Below are 16911 nucleotides of genomic sequence, written 5' to 3' on the forward strand. Positions count from 1 at the left end.
GGTCGTGCCCTCTCGATGGAGGTAATACCCTACTTCCTGCTTGATTGATCTTGATGATATGAGTATTACAAGAGTTGATCTACCATGAGATCGTAGAGGCTAAACCCTAGAAGCTAGCCTATGATTATGATTGTTCTCTTCCTACGGACTAAACCCTCCGGGTTATATAGACACCGGAGGGGGCTAGGGTTACACAGAGTCGGTTACAAGGGAGGAGATCTACATATCCGAATTGCCAAGCTTGCCTTCCACGCAAAGGAGAGTCCCACCCGGACACGGGACGAAGTCTTCAATCTTGTATCTTCATAGTCCAACAGTCCGGCCAAAGTATATAGTCCGGCAGTCCGAGGACCCCCTAATCCAGGACTCCCTCATGTAGCATGGAAGATATCGATATCTCTCGGTTGTTATGTTGATAATGAAAGTATACCGCTCAAAATATTATTCATATCTATTTCAAAACTGAGCTCTGGCACCTCTACAAATCCCTCCTTCCCTCTGCGAAGGGCTTATCCATTTACTTTTATGTTGAGTCATCATCCTTTTATTAAAAAGCACCAGTTGGAGAGCAGCGCTGTCATTTGCATCCATTACTATTAGTTTACATTAAGTATGACTTGTCTGGATCTCTTTTACCATGAATTACAATGTATAATCAATCCTTGATCTTTAAAGGTGCTCTACATTTATGTTTTGCGGTCTCAGAAAGGGCTAGCGAGATGTCATCTTGTTATATCATATTTTATTGTTTTGAGAAAGTGTTGTCATCTGAGATTTATTATTATTGCTCGCTAGTTGATTATGTCGTTAATATGAGTAAACATGAGACGTAAATGTTATTGTGAATATGGTTAGTTCATAATCTTTGCTGAAAACTTGAATGTTGGCTTTACATATTTACAACAACAAGAGCAAACAGAGTTTGTAAAAGTTTTTCTTTATCCCTTTCAGTTTATCAACTAAATTGCTTGAGGACAGGCAAAGGTTTAAGCTGGGGGGAGTTGATACGTCTCCGTTGTATCTACTTTTCCAAACACTTTTGCCCTTATTTTGGACTCTAACTTGCATGATTTGAATGAAACTAACCCGGACTGACGCTATTTTCAGCAGAATTGCCATGGTGTTATTTTTGTGCAGAAATAAAAGTTCTCGGAATGACCTGAAAATCAACGGAGATTATTTTTGGAATATATAAAAATAATGGAAGAAGAATCCACGTCAGGGGGCCCACACCCTGTCCACGAGGGTGGGGGCACGCCTACCCCCCTAGGCGCGCCCCCGGCCTCGTGGGCCCCCTAACGCTCCATCGACCTCAACTCCAACTCCGTATATTCACTTTCGGGGGGGGGATCAGAGAGAAGGATTCATCGTGTTTTACGATATGGAGTCGCCGCCAAGCCCTAAACTCTCTCAGGAGGGCTGATCTGGAGTCCGTTCGGGGCTCCGGAGAGGGGAATCCGTCGCCATCGTCATCATCAACCTTCCCCCATCACCAATTTCATGATGCTCACCGTCGTGCGTGAGTAATTCCATCATCGGCTTGCTGGACGGTGATGGGTTGGATGAGATTTATCATGTAATCGAGTTAGTTTTGTTAGGGTTTGATCCCTACTATCCATTATGTTCTAAGATTGATGTTGTTATGACTTTGCTATGCTTAATGCTTGTCACTAGGGCCCGAGTGCCACGATTTCATATCTGAACCTATTATGTTTTCATGAATATATGCGAGTTCTTGATCCTATCTTGCAAGTCTATAGTCACCTATTATATGTTATGATATGTTATGATCCGTTAACCCCAAGATGACAATTATCGGGATACTTACCGGTGATGGCCGTAGTTTGAGGAGTTCATGTATTCACTATGTGTTAATGCTTTGGTCCGGTACTTTATTAAAAGGAGACCTTAATATCCATTAGTTTCCAATAGGACCCCGCTGCCACAGGAGGGTAGGACAAAAGATGTCATGCAAGTTATTTTACATAAGCACGTATGACTATATTCGGAATACATGCCTACATTACATTGACGAACTGGAGCTAGTTCTATGTCACCCAATGTTATAACTATTGCATGAGGAATCGCATCCAACATAATTATCCATCACTGATCCAATGCATATGAGCTTTTCATATATTGTTGTTCACTTATTTACTTTTTCGTTGCTACTGTTACAATCACTATATAACCAAAACTGCTACCGTTACTACTACTATCATATTACTTGCTACTAAATACCTTGCTGCAGATATTAAGTTTCCAGGTGTGGTTGAATTGACAACTCAGCTGCTAATACTTGAGAATATTCTTTGGCTTCCCTTGTGTCGAATCAATAAATTTGGGTTGAATACTCTACCCTCGAAAATTATTGCGATCCCTATACTTGTGGATTATCACCGAAGCACATCGAATGGGTGTTCTTCAAATGCGAAAACGGCGGGGTACGTGCACTTGCGGTAGCTCATTTGATAGCTCATTCTTTAGTTCAATTTGCGGATCCTCATTTCGAACATGGCCATTCTTTGTGTGGGACGATGGATGCTCATTTTGGTTTTGGGAAGACCAATACATTGATTTATTGATAGAAAGAAACTTTATAGATGTTGGTGCACTCGTTAGTATAATTGAAAGCGATGATGCGGCTGCATGTGCAACTAGAGGAGAAGCAACATTTATTTCTTTCGAATCAAAGATGAAGAAAGAAGAATGCAAAATCAAGAATCCATAGATCAACAACGAATGCATGGAGAAGATATTAGTTCAACTAGTGGGAACAGTTATGAAAGTTGAAAATCTTCTAAAATGCATACTTGTGGTTCTTGTTTTCTTTGATCTTGCTATTCTAGCAAAGATTTGGTGATGTCTTTTATATTCAATGTTGTTGAAAAAGCGAAGAAATGCAATATGCTAGATCAAATTAAGGTGCAAATTTAAGTTTTACGAGCCGGGAGAAGCTGCGTCAGATCAGACGCCGCAAAGCCGATCCATAAAAAAACATATTTCGTGAATATACAGGTCTATTATGCGGAGTCCGCAACTATAAGTGGCCAAACGGGCCGGGATAGCTGGGCCGGCCCGGTAGCACGGTCGGCACGGCACGTGCTAAATGGGCCAGGCCCGGCACGCGGCACGTCAAGGGTCGTGCCTGGGCCTGAAGGCCGAGCACGCGGGCCGGCACGGCACAACCCGATTATCTTTTTATTTTATTTTTATGTATCCTAATGTGGCCCAACATGTAAAAATAGGCTAAAAACGCCCAATGCGCAAAATAGAAGGCAAATTAGCGTGCCGATGGGCCGGCCCGATTAACATACGGGCCGTGCCTGGGCTGCAGGCTGCAGCACGCGGGCCGGCACGGCACGGCCCGTATAATAATCATGCCTTCGCAGGCTAGGCCGTGCCAGGCACGATTAGGATAGGCCGTGCCGTGCCTGGCCGGACCGGCCCGACCCGTTTGGCCAGCTATATCTGCAACCGCGGCCCCGCAAAGACGTTTTTCTAAACTGCAAATACGTTTTACGGCCGTGAGGATGTGGGGCGTGCTACAGTTGCTCTTATTCGCCGTGAACCGCAGGTACGCTCCTCTTTGTGAATTGCAGAAATCAACCGCAGCAGTGAACGGGAAGCCCTAGACGCAGCCGGAGCCCGACGGATCAAAATCCCCGGGCGCCGCTAGGAAGCGTAGCCAGCCGAAATCTCTTGCCCCTGCCTCGCCACTCTGTCCTGCCCCCCGACGCTGGGATGCAGAACCCTAGCAGCAATCACCCTGCCCCGCCCGCGGCGGCTGCGGGGAAATCCAAGTCCTCGGGGCAGGCCGCGGCAGCGGCCTCGGGCCAGGGCCATCAGCCCTCCCCGGCCACGCCTGCGGCTGCCAAGTCCAAGTCCTCGGCCGCGGCAGGGGCCTCGGGCCACGGTCACAACTCCTCCCCGGCCACGCCGGCGGCCGGCAAGTCCAAGGCCTCGGCGCATGCCGCGGCGCCGGGCCAGGCGTCCTCCTCCAACCAACCGCACGCCGTTGGCGGCGCTGACGCAGCCGCATCAAGCCTTAAGCGCAAGCGCGGCGTCTTCCAGAAGGACCGTAAGGCCTTCTTCTGTTTTCTGAATTGTTAGTTTTTTCTGTTTATTTTCCCCATACTTGTGGCTCACTTCTATTCGTTTCCTTTCAGTGCAGCACATGATGTATGGCTTTGGGGACGATCCAAATGTAAGTTGACCCATGACCAATTCTCTCTCTGGTTCCCTAATTTTTTTGGTTAGGAATTATGTAGAACAGAATGCAGTCAGTGTAGTGTATTTAAGAATTCAGGATGCAATGGTCCATAAGTGGCATTTTGCAAGAAGAGTGGTAGCAAACAAGGCGTGGGTATACCATGTTACTGTAATATTTAATGGTTGAAAATTTGAAATATATTTAGAAGAGTAAAAGGGACATACCTGGAATCAGTACATATTTGCTTAGACTGTGTTTATCAATGATTTTTGGTTGTTGCTTAGCTTACACCTTTGCAATCAGACAACAGCCAATCCCTAACAAGTGTCAATGCATATGGGATAGTGGTTGCTTGCAATCTCTATTGAAAATTAAAATTATGTGTGCTGTTCATCTATGTTATGTTGAATGTGTGGAAGGAACCGCTAGTTTTTTCATCGTGAGTGGCTACTGGCCGTTTGGCCTCTCATGTTCAGGGCGAGCTGAACTGGATGCCTTTCTGTTGGGCAGGTCCTAGAGGAACCCCTAGTTTTTTGCCAGCTAGCATCTATTGCCTCTCATTTCTTTTCGGTGCTGCTGTGTGGATAGCCTGGCGGGCCTTGTAATATTTTAGTTTCACTCTTCGCATAGTAAATAAGTCAATGCTCCTACTAGAGATCTCAAAAATAAAAAAAAAAAGATGGAGTAAAGGAACATGTTATTCCCCTTTTAAATCTTAGATGCTCTGGACTTACGATGCAACTGACTTTTTTTTGCTGGTTTTGCAGCCACTTCCAGAAACAGTTGCACTTGTGGAGGACATTGTTGTAGAATATGTTACTGACCTCGTAAGTTTCTCTTGCATTTGTACAGCTGTTTAATTTATGTTTGACCTGCTAAAAGAATACATACTGTTCACAGATAGAAAGGTCTTGTTGAGGATTGCGTGACCCATTTTCTGCCATTTGTACAACTATGTAGTTTATGTTTGGCCTGGTAAAAGAATACACACTATGCACAGATAGAAGGTCTTGTTGAGGATAGCATGACCCATTGAACCATTATTCATCTTTTCAGTAGAGTCCATTAAGTACACTTAGGAAGTTTTGGGTAGTTTCCTATGCAAATAGACATAATTGGGTAACTGTTTTTTCTTGATTAATAATCTGAATATGGATTGACATCTTGCACTGTACGATAGTGAGTCAATTTGATTTCAAATAAATGTATTGTACACAAATGAGTAACTCATCTACCTGCCACAACTTTCAACACAAACCATTCATGTTGAACCAAGAAATCCAGAATTGCGCCATATTTAACCAGTTATGCCAGTTTGTTTTTCAAGTTCATGGCTGTTTATAATTCCATTGTTTTTTTTAGAGTAGTTTATGGTTCCATAGCCGAGTGAATCCATGGTGTGCCTTTTCCCAGGTCCACAAGGCTCAGAATGTGGCTTCAAAGAGGGGGAAGCTCTTGACAGAGGATTTTCTTTACCTTATCCGAAAGGTATGGTCTGGACTACATGAGACTATGTTATTTCCTCTTCACTTGTATCACCAGAGTTCGCCAAAGCTAAGCATTTGCATTTCACTTTTTTTCCCTAGGATATGCGGAAACTGCACCGTGCTACCGAGCTACTCTCCATGAATGAAGAGCTCAAGCAAGCAAGGAAAGCTTTTGATGTGAATGAAGAAACACTAGTAGTAACCAATGAGTGATATATGCGTCCTTGAGCAGCATCAGAGACTACCATGTTATCTGCAATATTCCACTAACTGGTCAGACGATGCATAAGCTCACTGACATCCATTTGTATGCGGAGTACTATTACAATGTGAAGCAATCCAAACTATTCAAAAAAAAAGAGTTTGTTTTCTGTCAAGTTGGCGTCATGTAGCACTTTCCACTGTGATGAATGGATGGTTGTACGCTTTGCTCAGTCATATTAGGCATAAAAATCTGGTTGTCATCTTTTGATATCAGGCACTGTCCGCCCTAACTCAGTACTACGCATATAATATGCGCACATTACAATCGGGAACGTTTCTAGAGGAAGTAGTATTTGTTGCATGTGTCTGATCAAGGGCAACCTTGTTAAATAGGGGCCGTCTATTTTAACAGGTGGCAGAAAAAAGGCTCAATATCCAACGGCCTAAATTCATGACGCGACTTGTTCATCTTGTTCCTCCTCCCTGCAGCTTTCCTCCTTGCCCATCCGCCTACCTCCACCCCCTGTAGTCGGCGGGCGCTACCACGCACTGGCTCGCCGCCCCCTGCCCTCCCCTCAACCAACCGCCACTGCCGTTGCTAGCCATCACGCCGGCCACCCCTCTAAGCCTCACACCATTGGTGAAAGCCTCTGACGATCCCCTGCACCCCACCCCTAAGATAGATAATGGGGTTGTAGCTTCCCCCTACGATAAATAATGAGGCCATGGCTGCCCCCTAAGATAGATAGTCGGGTTATTCTTCTCTGGTTAGGTTGGGAAGAAGGAAAAAAGAGAAAAGTGACTGTGCAACATAAAAATTAGGCACGTGAGAAATAGCAAAACCGTATTAAATAAGGAAAATGCCTTTCGTGTTGCAATATGAGAGTTTTGTGTGTGTTTTTCGTTCATCTGTTTTTTCAAAACGTTTTATCTCACGAATTGTGAGTCCAAATCATGAACTGTTTTCACCTATTTCTCGCATCGAGATCTTTGAAACTAGATCTCAGTAGTAGGTTTTGGTGAACTTTTTTGAAACAAACCAAAAATTGAAAAATAAAATGGAGACAGAAAGGGAAAACGATATTCAAGAAAAGAAACCTAAAAATAAAATTGAAACCGTGCTTTTTCACCTTTTTAACACATTTGCGCCTTTTCACTTTTCAAGAAATACAATCATGCTCCATACTTTCTGGGAAGCACAATGTGAGTTATAAAAAGCACAAGTGTGTTCACGTCGAAGCACGACTATGGAAAGCACATGTGCTTTCACGCCAAAGCACATTTGTGTTTTTTCATGAAACAAAATTGTGCTTTTAACTTTTGGGAAGCACAAATGTGTTTCCCGAAAAAGCACAAGTGTGCTTCACGGAGAAGCACATCTATGCTTTTCGCACGTGTGCTTCACGGGAGAAGAATAAGTACAAAAAACTTAAAAATGCCGAAAACCTAGAAAAAAAACAAGCATAATCTAAAAATTCAAAAAAAGGTGTGCAATTTTTTTTAAAAAAATCATCCCCTAGTGCGTCCAACGTGCGACTGGCCTAGGCGCATCACATGTCAACAGGGAAAACGCTCCCGGATGCTCGCGGAGTATCCCCGAAAGGGTACTTGTTAACTAGTTGGTCCCAAAAAAGAAAGGCATGCGGGCATGCGACACCAAGGCGACTTCGCATCTTCAAGCGCAGCTTGCCATGCAGGCTTAGCATAGCAGGCTTTTACAAACCCGGGGAAAATATTTGGACTGCTCGAAATCACCCAAAACCAACCCACCCAACCCAGGGAGAAACGAGACTCTCTAATCACTTGCATCTCAATTAAAAGTGAAAATATCTCTACTAAATGGGAGTTCTTCTTTTTTGAGTAATACTAAATGGGAGTTCATTGTTGTATGTTCGCTTCCATCTTTGCCCTTCCACTGTTTAGTTTTTTCTTCTGTACGTCACCCCTCCCTCCACATCATGCATTAACTATCGAATCTTACCAACAGCCCAACTAATCCAGAAAAATTCTCGTGTTCCGCTACAAAATCAAATCTTAACAAACCTCAACTAAATCGTCTTTTTTTCTTGTGTTCCTCTACTCAAACTCAAACCCAATAAAATCAAATGTTACCAAAGCCTCAATGAAATAAAAAAAAATGTGTTATCTTACCAAAATCTTCACTAAATCGAAACACTTATTGTGATTCCCTACCCATACTCAAATTAAATCCAATTTTGCCAAAACCTCATATAAATTAAAACTTTCCTTGTGTGACCATCTCAATTCGTGCAGATATCAGCTAGTCAATTCACTCGAGACTAGTGATGCCTCTAGCGTGATCAAAACACTCATCATAATGCCCGCCTAAGCACTTCATTGGGAAGATATACAAACAGGGGCAATACTCCACAAAAGTGTGATTCAACTAGCCCTATGCACTTACATGCCATCAATTGTTCAGGAAGATAATCTTGAACCAAACAAAAAAGGAAAAGAAAACTACCCAACTCATGCCCAGTCAGTGAACTGGTTAGTCCATGTGCACCTATGCCACCGAACCTCTGGGAGGCAATATGATGTCGACATTTACCCGTGGAGGTTAAGGAGACGCTGGGAAGCCGTGGACACGCCCTGCCTCTAGGGGGGATGGGAGGAACATTCGAGGACGTCGAAGCAGGGCCGAACAAGGGAGGTGATGTCACAACCTAGAGCAGAATTCAGGTGACGAGGAAAGAAGGCGTGTCCAGCTGGGACGATCTGTCGCATTCGACGGAGGCGGCACAGCCTACGCGACGTGCTACTCCATGTCACACACGGTGGAGGGAAGCGACCTCGCGAGGGTCTTGAAGCGGTGGCCGGGGTCGAGGTAGTTGAAGTGGGGGTGTCGTCTGGTGTACTACTGGGGTTGAATGGGACAAGGAACGACTGAAGTCGGGGGTCGGAGTGGCATTGGCGTGGAAGGACTCAAAGGAAGAAACCCTTCCCGCGCTAGGCTGTTCACACAGAAAGGGAGTGGACTAGGGTTTTGAAGGGACAAAAATGGTAGGGGTAGGCTGGGTTTTTTATGGGATGAAGCAGGAAGTTATTGGAGATGATTTTTTTAAATGGCATAATATATGGTAGGAGGCAAGGAATGGTCAGATGGGAAGTTAGGATCATGGTTTCAATGGTTTGTGAAATATTCGTATTTTGTTTCAAAAAAATTGGTATTTAAATTTGTTCGTATAAAATAAGAACTTTGCTACAGTTACGAGCAGTTTCTGCAGAAAGTGTTTACGAAGATAAGAGTGGTTTTTCTACACCCATCCTTGGTGCACCCATGGAAGAAAACATATTAAAACATTTTGAAAAAATCTGAAACTTTGTGCGAATGATCATTAGGAAATGTTAGAGAGGCTTGAAATTTTTCGTGGTCAAATGACATCCCAGGAGCTCTATACAAAAAAAGACAAAAATACTCAAATATACGTAAATTGTTTGACCAAAATTAGTATTTTTGTTTTTTGTACAGTTTTCCTCGGATGTCATTTGACCACCAAACTTGGCAGGCCTCTCTAATATTTGTTGATGATCATTTCCATAAAGTTTCAGATTTTTTTGAAATGTTTGGTATGTTCTTTTTTGCGTGGGTGCACTGATGTGGGGTTCAACCACTACTTTCCCATCTAGGATTTATCACAATTTGAGTCCCGCAGCTAAACCTATGGGGATAGAATCAATGAGATTAGGCTAGCCAACCCTATAGCTTCCGTCCGTCAAAGGATTCCCATAAATCTAGCATTTTTTATAAAATAGGGTGGAAACCTTATTACTACATATTACTTCACATAGCCTAGTGGTCGACATAGCTCTCTACACAGCATGCGTCAAGTCTAGGGTATCAAACAAACGACATAGCTAAGGTTCAAACCTGCATTTACCATAACATATGTCAAGAACTGACCATTGGGATAGATCAATCGTTTATGTGAAACTATAGCCACAATAGCTATTTACTCAATTGTTTACATTCAAATTTAAACTATTTATGCATGTTGTATGAAAATTTGTCAAAGAAACAACCTAGCGACCCAGCTAAGATTCGAACCTGGGTCTACCATAACAGTTGGCATGAATTGACCTTTTAGTTAGATCAATCGTTTATGTGAATGTATAGCCACAATAGCTATTTATTCATTGTTTAAATTCAAATTGAATCAATTTATACAAGAACTGATTCTTGGGATAGATCAAACGTTTATGTGAAAAAATTATAGCCACAGTAACTATTTATTAAATTGTTTAAATTCAAATTGAAAAATTGTTGATTTGTATTTAATAGATTTTGAAATTTATGAATTTTCAAAAATTCCAATGGTTTCGATGGTGGTCGAAATTTTCTGGTTTCGAAATTCGAAACCTTGTTTAGGATCGGTAGTCCGATTCCTATCCCTTGCAAAAAATGGACCCCAAAATCTTGCTGACGATCACCAGGTAGGGATGTTCCAACGTATGATTCGTCCCCTGGCTCCAACATATCTGATGGACGCCAACTAAAATTTCCCTTAAAATTTACGTTAGATTTTATTTAGATTTATTGAACTTTCTGTTTTTTATGAGATCAAGCTTGAAAGTCTTGCTAAAGGTGATAGTTTTTATTTTTTTTTCTGAGAAAAGTTTGAGCGATAGTTTTTTTCTTTTTTTTAGACTGCAACTCGTCTTTTTTTTTTTGGAGGGCAGAGACTGCAACTTTGTGGTCACATCACTCTCCCTTGACCCTGTAGGCCCGTAACCCACAACAACTGGACCCTGGACAGGCCTCATCCAAGCCCAGACGGCCATCATATAAACTGCTCCTCGACCGCCGCCGGTTGCTCTCTCTCCGTGGCCGTCCCCGTCTCCGCTGTCGGCGCCTCGCCGGGCTAGGGTTCTTGCCACGCAGCCGCTGCCGCCGCCACTCGCGTCGGGGGGTAAGTAGGTGGACGCCACCGTAATTCTGACTGGATTATCTCTTCCGCAAGATTCCCCGTTCTTTTCTTCGGCCGCTCGGTGAGCGCGTAATCTCGCGGGGGCGTGCGCATTGCCGCGCGAGCGCACGCGGCTCGTTTCTCGGATTTCGCATCGTGCTCTCCCGTGCCGTGCGGCCGGCTTGATTCTGTTCGCGAGCTATGCGTCCTTCGGCTGCGTTTTCTTGTTCTTGGGTTTGCCGCGATCATGCATGGTCGAAACGATGAAGAGGTTGTTCTTCGCTAGAAGATTCTAGAGAGGGGCCCTTCCACCTTTTCATTTGGTAGCCTTTTGATAGGTTTGGAAAAGATTCGCGCTTGCTAGGGTTTAGCGAACTACGGCTTTGGTGCTGTTTGATTGGTGCTGCTCTCTGTTCATCTCAAACCAAAATTTAACTATTCTCGTCGTGCTATGCCGGAAAAAAATGGGTATTCGAGTTGATAATGCTGTTGGGAAGCATAATTTGATCTTCAATAGAAATTAACTCTGTGTTCTCCTTTAAATTCCAGCCCCCTTTCACCTATAGAGGGCAAATCTAGCTTATTTTGACACAATTCCGCTGCCGCCTGTATAGAAATTGCATAGAAGCGTCTTAGTTTCTGAATAGTTAGACTAATGTATACAGGTAATGATGGTGCAGCATGTTATGAAAACTTAGGTGCATTTGCATATTTAGGCATGCCCCTGTTAATCTGCTATATGCCGGTCTTGGTGCATACCTTGGATCCCCTTTTTTCCCAAAGGGATGTGCTCAATCTTCTATTGTTCCACGTATGAACTTTTGACAGTGAGTTAATAATATGCTGTTGCAAAGCATGAGATCACATTCTAGTATTGGAGTACTTTTTGTGTTATCTATTATGTTCCGCCCCCTCCTGATATATAGGAAATTGTTTATTTCAATGCGACTCCCTTGCCGTTTGTATTGAAATTTTATGGAAGCGCCTTACGTGTTAATCACTGGATATATTGACCAAATGTGTATAGGTGCATTTGCATGTTTACATGTCTTTGTTTTACAATATTTTGGCTGCATGCCTTAACGCGATCAATTTTTTCTTGCAGTTGAAGATGCCTCGCTACGATGACCGTTACGATCGCTACGATGACCGTTATGATCGTTACGACGACCGTTATGATCGCTATAATGACCGTTATGATCGGTATGACCGATATGGTGGCAACACCAAGTTGTACGTGGGCCATCTTTCTACGCACACCCGGACCAAGGATGTTGAGTACCTTTTCGGCAGATATGGGAGGTGAGGAAATTGGATCTGGTTTACGCCTTTTGTGCACCACTTGATTTAACAAGTGTTTGCGTGCAATTTGGGAACCATTTACTTGCTGCACCTGGCTTGCTCTAATTTGTGCATACTTCTTAGGCAAAGGCATATTTCCCTAGATCATGGGTCAATTTAGAACTCCGCCTATGTTGTCCCAACAACATACCCGAGCCAATGTCAAAACTCAGCCACTCTTATGGAGGTGAAACCCAAAAGAGTTGCGAGATCTTATGGGTTTCACCTCTAGCCTACCCCAGCTTGTTTGGGACTAAGGCTTTGTTGCTGTGTTGTTGTTGTATGGGTCAATTTAGGTTCCTCGGCATTGATGTAGCCTAGAGTCAAGACTACTACTGCATCACTGATAATGTAATTTTAATCCAGCTATATCAATAGGCTCTGCTAGGTTACTTTCGGTAGAGGTGTCATTTTAGCTATTAACTTGTAATTGTTTAGCTGTTTATTGGCTTACCTGTTAGTAGAGACTAGCAACTAGCAAGCTTCGGAAGTTTAAGGTTCCTTCTGTTGCGGCATAATCTGTTGATTTTGACCATTTACATAGTGCTACTGGTTGTTGCCAATTTGCCATCACATGTCAGACAAACCTTTCCAGCTTTGACTTGAATAATCTTGATGAAGGTATTGAGGGGCTATTACCTTGGTGTCAATGCTGTGAGGGTGCCTTTGGTGGAAATTGGTGTCTTGCTGCAAAGTTACAGAAGATTTTGGCGATTCTTTTGAAATATTCTGTTGCCTATTCTACGAGTAGATGTTTACTTTGTGTGATGGCTGGTGATGCACTTTTCATACCATCTTGATGGTGTTCCTGTTTTTGTCAACCATTTCTACAGAATACGATGTGTGGAGCTGAAGTATGATTATGGCTTCGTTGTAAGTAACCTCTTACACCCGTGATTTCCATGTTCTATTCCCGGAATATGTGCAGCTAATTGTCTACTTTGTTAGATTTTTCATGTTAAGCCCACCCCTATTTTTGTTTTTCTGGATCATGTTGCAGGAGTTTAGCGATCCCCGGGATGCAGATGATGCAAGGTATGAGCTTGATGGCCAAGAGATTGATGGGAGCCGTATCATTGTTGAGTTTGCAAGAGGGGTAAGCTTTTGTTGTTTATGAATGTTCTTTGCTACTGTAAACTTCACCCTGATGCCATCTACAAATGAGCCTTCGATGGACTGAAAATTCTCCTCTATGCGCAAAGTTTAATCCTTTTATTACTAGAAATTGTGCCCGCGCGTTGCAACGGGAGAAACAAATGCTTGCACGCCCCTAGCGGCCCATCCATGTTGTCACTTCTAATCTTCACTACCGTCACCTATGGTGGCCAAGTTATCAACCTATTCAACGATGGTGCGCGGCCCCAGTCTCATTTAAACTTGATGCATGCATCGTCCGGAGCAAACACCGATTATCGTGGAGCAGATCACAATGTAGTTAAACGGCTCAACAGATAATTAAGTAATACATATAAGATCAATGAAACTTTTAATTAAAGAAGGAAGTCAAGGCCCTTATGGAAGGAGACTGGATGATGAACCTTGTTAAGATTCGTGGCAGTAAAAAATGTGCTACCCACGGTAAGACTGCAGTAGGTAGGCTGTGAATTTTCGAATGTTCCTTTGAAAATTAGGAAAGTTATACAAAATGCTTGTCATAATGTGACCAGTTAATGATATTCCAAATTCCACGCAAAACACGGAACCTTTGCGAGCGCAAATAAGATCTCGACACAAGTTATGAGATTGACAGAGCGAGCAAGATGGGGTTCATGGCGGCAGATAAGCCGTACTTAGCCATCCATGATCCTGACCTCTATCTCAATGGTGTCAGCGCGAATGGGCGGAACCCCGACCGTAGTTGAAACAGGTGCCCGTCTCTAGCTCCCGCACCAGGGTTTCCTTGACGTCCAACATGATGGAGCTGGACCTGATGCACCCCAATATTTTGTCAGAAACAACTAAGTCTGTAGGTATTATATGTGTGGTTTTTTTGCGGGAAATTATATATGTTTTATAATATGCAAAAAAAAACCGCATCATGCCATGAGTTGGTCGCTATGGACGGGTGCGTGGAAGCTTGCTATCCATGTGCCAGAGCCATGAGGTGGTCGCGAGATCTTATGGGTTTCACCTCTAGCCTACCCCAACTTGTTTGGGACTAAAGGCTTTGTTGTTGTTGTTGTTGTTGCCTCTCTCCCACAAATTAATCAAGGGGTTATATTCATGCATGTTCAATGGATCGCTCTCCATCTCCTATTAATTAATTTTAATTGGCCAAGCGACCTCCCCCTCTCCGGTTAATTAATTCTAGTTGGCCAACAGTAGCGGCGTGGCATTGTGCATCAGCTGTTTTAATCGGATCATTTTCACCCACTAATTCCTCCATGAATCTTGGGTCTCTCCATTAATTCCGGATGCACCGGCCCGCTCTTTATTAATCTCGAGGCACTTATTGATTTCAGATCGCAGACATTTATAAATTGGTGACATTGTGTGCAAAGGAGCGATGTGGTACTATATAATAAATGCAAAACCTCTTTTGTTTTCACAAATATGAGTTAGGTCAGTTGGATCGACGCAAGGAAACTTGATGGCAGGTAGTGAGTTGGATCTCTTGTATCTGCAACTTTTTTGCCGGATTTGCTGACCGCCCAAGCGGGTGGGCCCATGTGCGTGAGAAAAAAAAAGGCCGAACCGTTTTTTGTCGACTTATTACTAATGGACTGCGGGTTGATACTTAGAAACATCAGGGATTTTTCTGCAAAATACACATGACGGACCAAGAATATATATTCCCTTTATTAGTAATAAAAAATAGGTCTAGGTATAGATATGCATTTTTGCAGCTACATGACTCCGATTTTCTAATTGCGGAGGATAATGATGTTTGATTACTTGTTGTACTGTTGCTGTATTCTTAATGTTGCTGTCCTCGACTTCAGTTGATAAGTCTGTGTTGCTTTTCTAGATCCCGCGTGGCCCAGGAGGTTCCCGCGAGTACTTGGGCAGAGGACCCCCTCCTGGTTCTGGCCGCTGCTTTAACTGTGGGATTGATGGGCACTGGGCTCGTGACTGCAATGCTGGCGACTGGAAAAATAAGTGCTATCGCTGTGGAGAAAAGGGCCATATAGAAAAAAACTGCCAAAACAGTCCTAAGAATCTCAAGTATTTCCTTGCACCCTTTAATGAGCTTCCTTGTGATGTTACCTTTTGTTAGTGCACATTTGATTTTTAGCTTTTGCAAATACAGGCGGGGAAGAAGCTACTCACGCTCCCCACCACCTCATCGCGAAAGGAGCCTAAGCAGGAGTTACAGGTATGAACCAATTTTTTTGCCATTATGACTGATGTTTGTGCAATCTCCAGTGCTTAACTATATGTGGTTATGCCAAGGACTAATATGTCTGGGTATACTAGTATATCTTGTTAGCATTATGATTGGATCTTGTAAATAAATAAACATACTATTATGAGAGTTACCCTACTATAGATTTGGTCAAATGCAATGGGTTTACCTTTCAGCCATGTAGTAGTAATCTCTTACCTTTGATAGTCATATATATATCTATTCATGCCTGCCACTGCTATATGTTGATATGTGATCAGTGAGTCTGTAGAGAGCAGGTATCTGGTGATAAGTTTGTGCCATATTTTGATGGATGCTGAAGATATGTATGGAAATTAAATGAATATTGTTGAGTCTGTAGAGAGCGGGTATCTGGTGATAAGTGGGTGCCATAATTTGATGGATGCTACTGATATGTGAGTGGCATAATTTGATGGATGCTACTGATATGTATGGAAATTATGTGAATATTGTGGTGGCATAGTTCAAAGAGGCACTCTCGGCAACTTTGTATAACATGAGCCTGGTGTTTTACATTCTTCTCTGCTGAGTTGCTTTCCTAGCAGTATCATTAATCATCAATGTTGTGATTTTCTTATTAACAGCCGATCGCCTTATCCAAGGAGGGATGATCGTGCTGTTGGCCACGAGGAAAGGCGACCAAGAAGCTCTAGTTACAGCCCTAGGAGGAGTGCTTCACCTTCCGGTTTGAACCGCAGCCCAGCACCAAATGGCAAGAGCCACCCACCAAGGGAGCAAGCTGAAGTCAATGGTTCACATAACGGTGTGAGAGGCAACAGCCTGAGTCCTGCCCGCGATAGCCGCCCCTGGGAGTGATGGTGAACGCTGCACACCACCCTCAACTTGAATTAATCCTGTTGCATCGTCTCTTGGGCCGAACTCTTATGTTTGTAGACTATGTTAGTATGTTTGTCGAACGTCGGTTCGCGTTATGCCTCCTCGTCTAAACCTGTCAAACCTGTCTGAGTCATGAATTTTTCATGTTTGACAAATGTTGACATGTGTTATGCCGCCTTGTCTGAATCTGAAAAAGTTTTTTGCGGTTGCAACAATGTTATGTAGACTTGGCTAGCATGATCAGTGTTTCCCAGACGTCACTAGCTAAATAATTGTTGCCCCTTAATCGTAAACTACTGTTCTACTCCCTCCGTAGGGAAATGTAAGAGCGTTTACATCACTACTTTAGGCCCTGTTTGGGAATACTAGCGTTTACATCACTACTTTAGGCCCTGTTTGGGAATACTCTGCTCCGGGAGCAGCCGGGAGCGGACGGAGCTCTAGTACAAAATCTAGGAGCGAGCAAACCGCCGCTCCGCAAATCTGCGGAGCTGGTGAATTCCTGAACGCGGGCTTGGTGATCTATAAACACTC

At 43.3% G+C, this 16911-nt stretch overlaps 2 protein-coding genes across 3 annotated transcripts; both read left to right on the forward strand.

The window, feature by feature from the left end:
* Window positions 1-3521: 3521 nt before the first annotated feature.
* On the forward strand, window positions 3522-6077 carry LOC123039228 (transcription initiation factor TFIID subunit 13). Its single transcript, XM_044462481.1, has 5 exons — window positions 3522-4081; window positions 4170-4207; window positions 4981-5040; window positions 5627-5701; window positions 5800-6077. Exons 1-5 carry the CDS (start codon window positions 3745-3747, stop codon window positions 5911-5913), a joined length of 624 nt encoding a protein of 207 aa, XP_044318416.1. The 5' UTR covers window positions 3522-3744; the 3' UTR covers window positions 5914-6077.
* A 4611-nt stretch (window positions 6078-10688) lies between these two features.
* Window positions 10689-16592, forward strand: LOC123039238 (serine/arginine-rich splicing factor RS2Z33). 2 transcript variants are annotated; one of them, XM_044462486.1, is made up of 7 exons: window positions 10689-10835; window positions 11938-12134; window positions 13007-13046; window positions 13174-13269; window positions 15142-15338; window positions 15424-15489; window positions 16125-16592. In XM_044462486.1, exons 2-7 carry the CDS (start codon window positions 11944-11946, stop codon window positions 16354-16356), a joined length of 822 nt encoding a protein of 273 aa, XP_044318421.1. In that variant the 5' UTR covers window positions 10689-10835; window positions 11938-11943; the 3' UTR covers window positions 16357-16592. The 2 variants fall into 2 exon arrangements, with proteins under 2 accessions (XP_044318421.1, XP_044318425.1); XM_044462490.1 differs by lacking the exon at window positions 10689-10835 and having other exon boundaries at window positions 12795-13046.
* Window positions 16593-16911: the final 319 nt, after the last annotated feature.

Source organism: Triticum aestivum, chromosome 1A (genome assembly GCF_018294505.1).
Source record: "Triticum aestivum cultivar Chinese Spring chromosome 1A, IWGSC CS RefSeq v2.1, whole genome shotgun sequence".
Classification (NCBI taxonomy): domain Eukaryota; kingdom Viridiplantae; phylum Streptophyta; class Magnoliopsida; order Poales; family Poaceae; genus Triticum; species Triticum aestivum.

Coding starts and splice junctions, on each gene's coding strand:
- LOC123039228 (XM_044462481.1), top strand. CDS start 3,745: ATGCAGAACCCTAGCAGCAATCACCCTGCCCCGCCCGCGGCGGCTGCG. Junction 4,208..4,980: donor GCTTTGGGGACGATCCAAAT/GTAAGTTGACCC, acceptor CTGGTTTTGCAG/CCACTTCCAGAAACAGTTGC. Junction 5,041..5,626: donor TAGAATATGTTACTGACCTC/GTAAGTTTCTCT, acceptor GCCTTTTCCCAG/GTCCACAAGGCTCAGAATGT.
- LOC123039238 (XM_044462486.1), top strand. CDS start 11,944: ATGCCTCGCTACGATGACCGTTACGATCGCTACGATGACCGTTATGAT. Junction 12,135..13,006: donor CTTTTCGGCAGATATGGGAG/GTGAGGAAATTG, acceptor CCATTTCTACAG/AATACGATGTGTGGAGCTGA. Junction 15,339..15,423: donor AACAGTCCTAAGAATCTCAA/GTATTTCCTTGC, acceptor TTGCAAATACAG/GCGGGGAAGAAGCTACTCAC.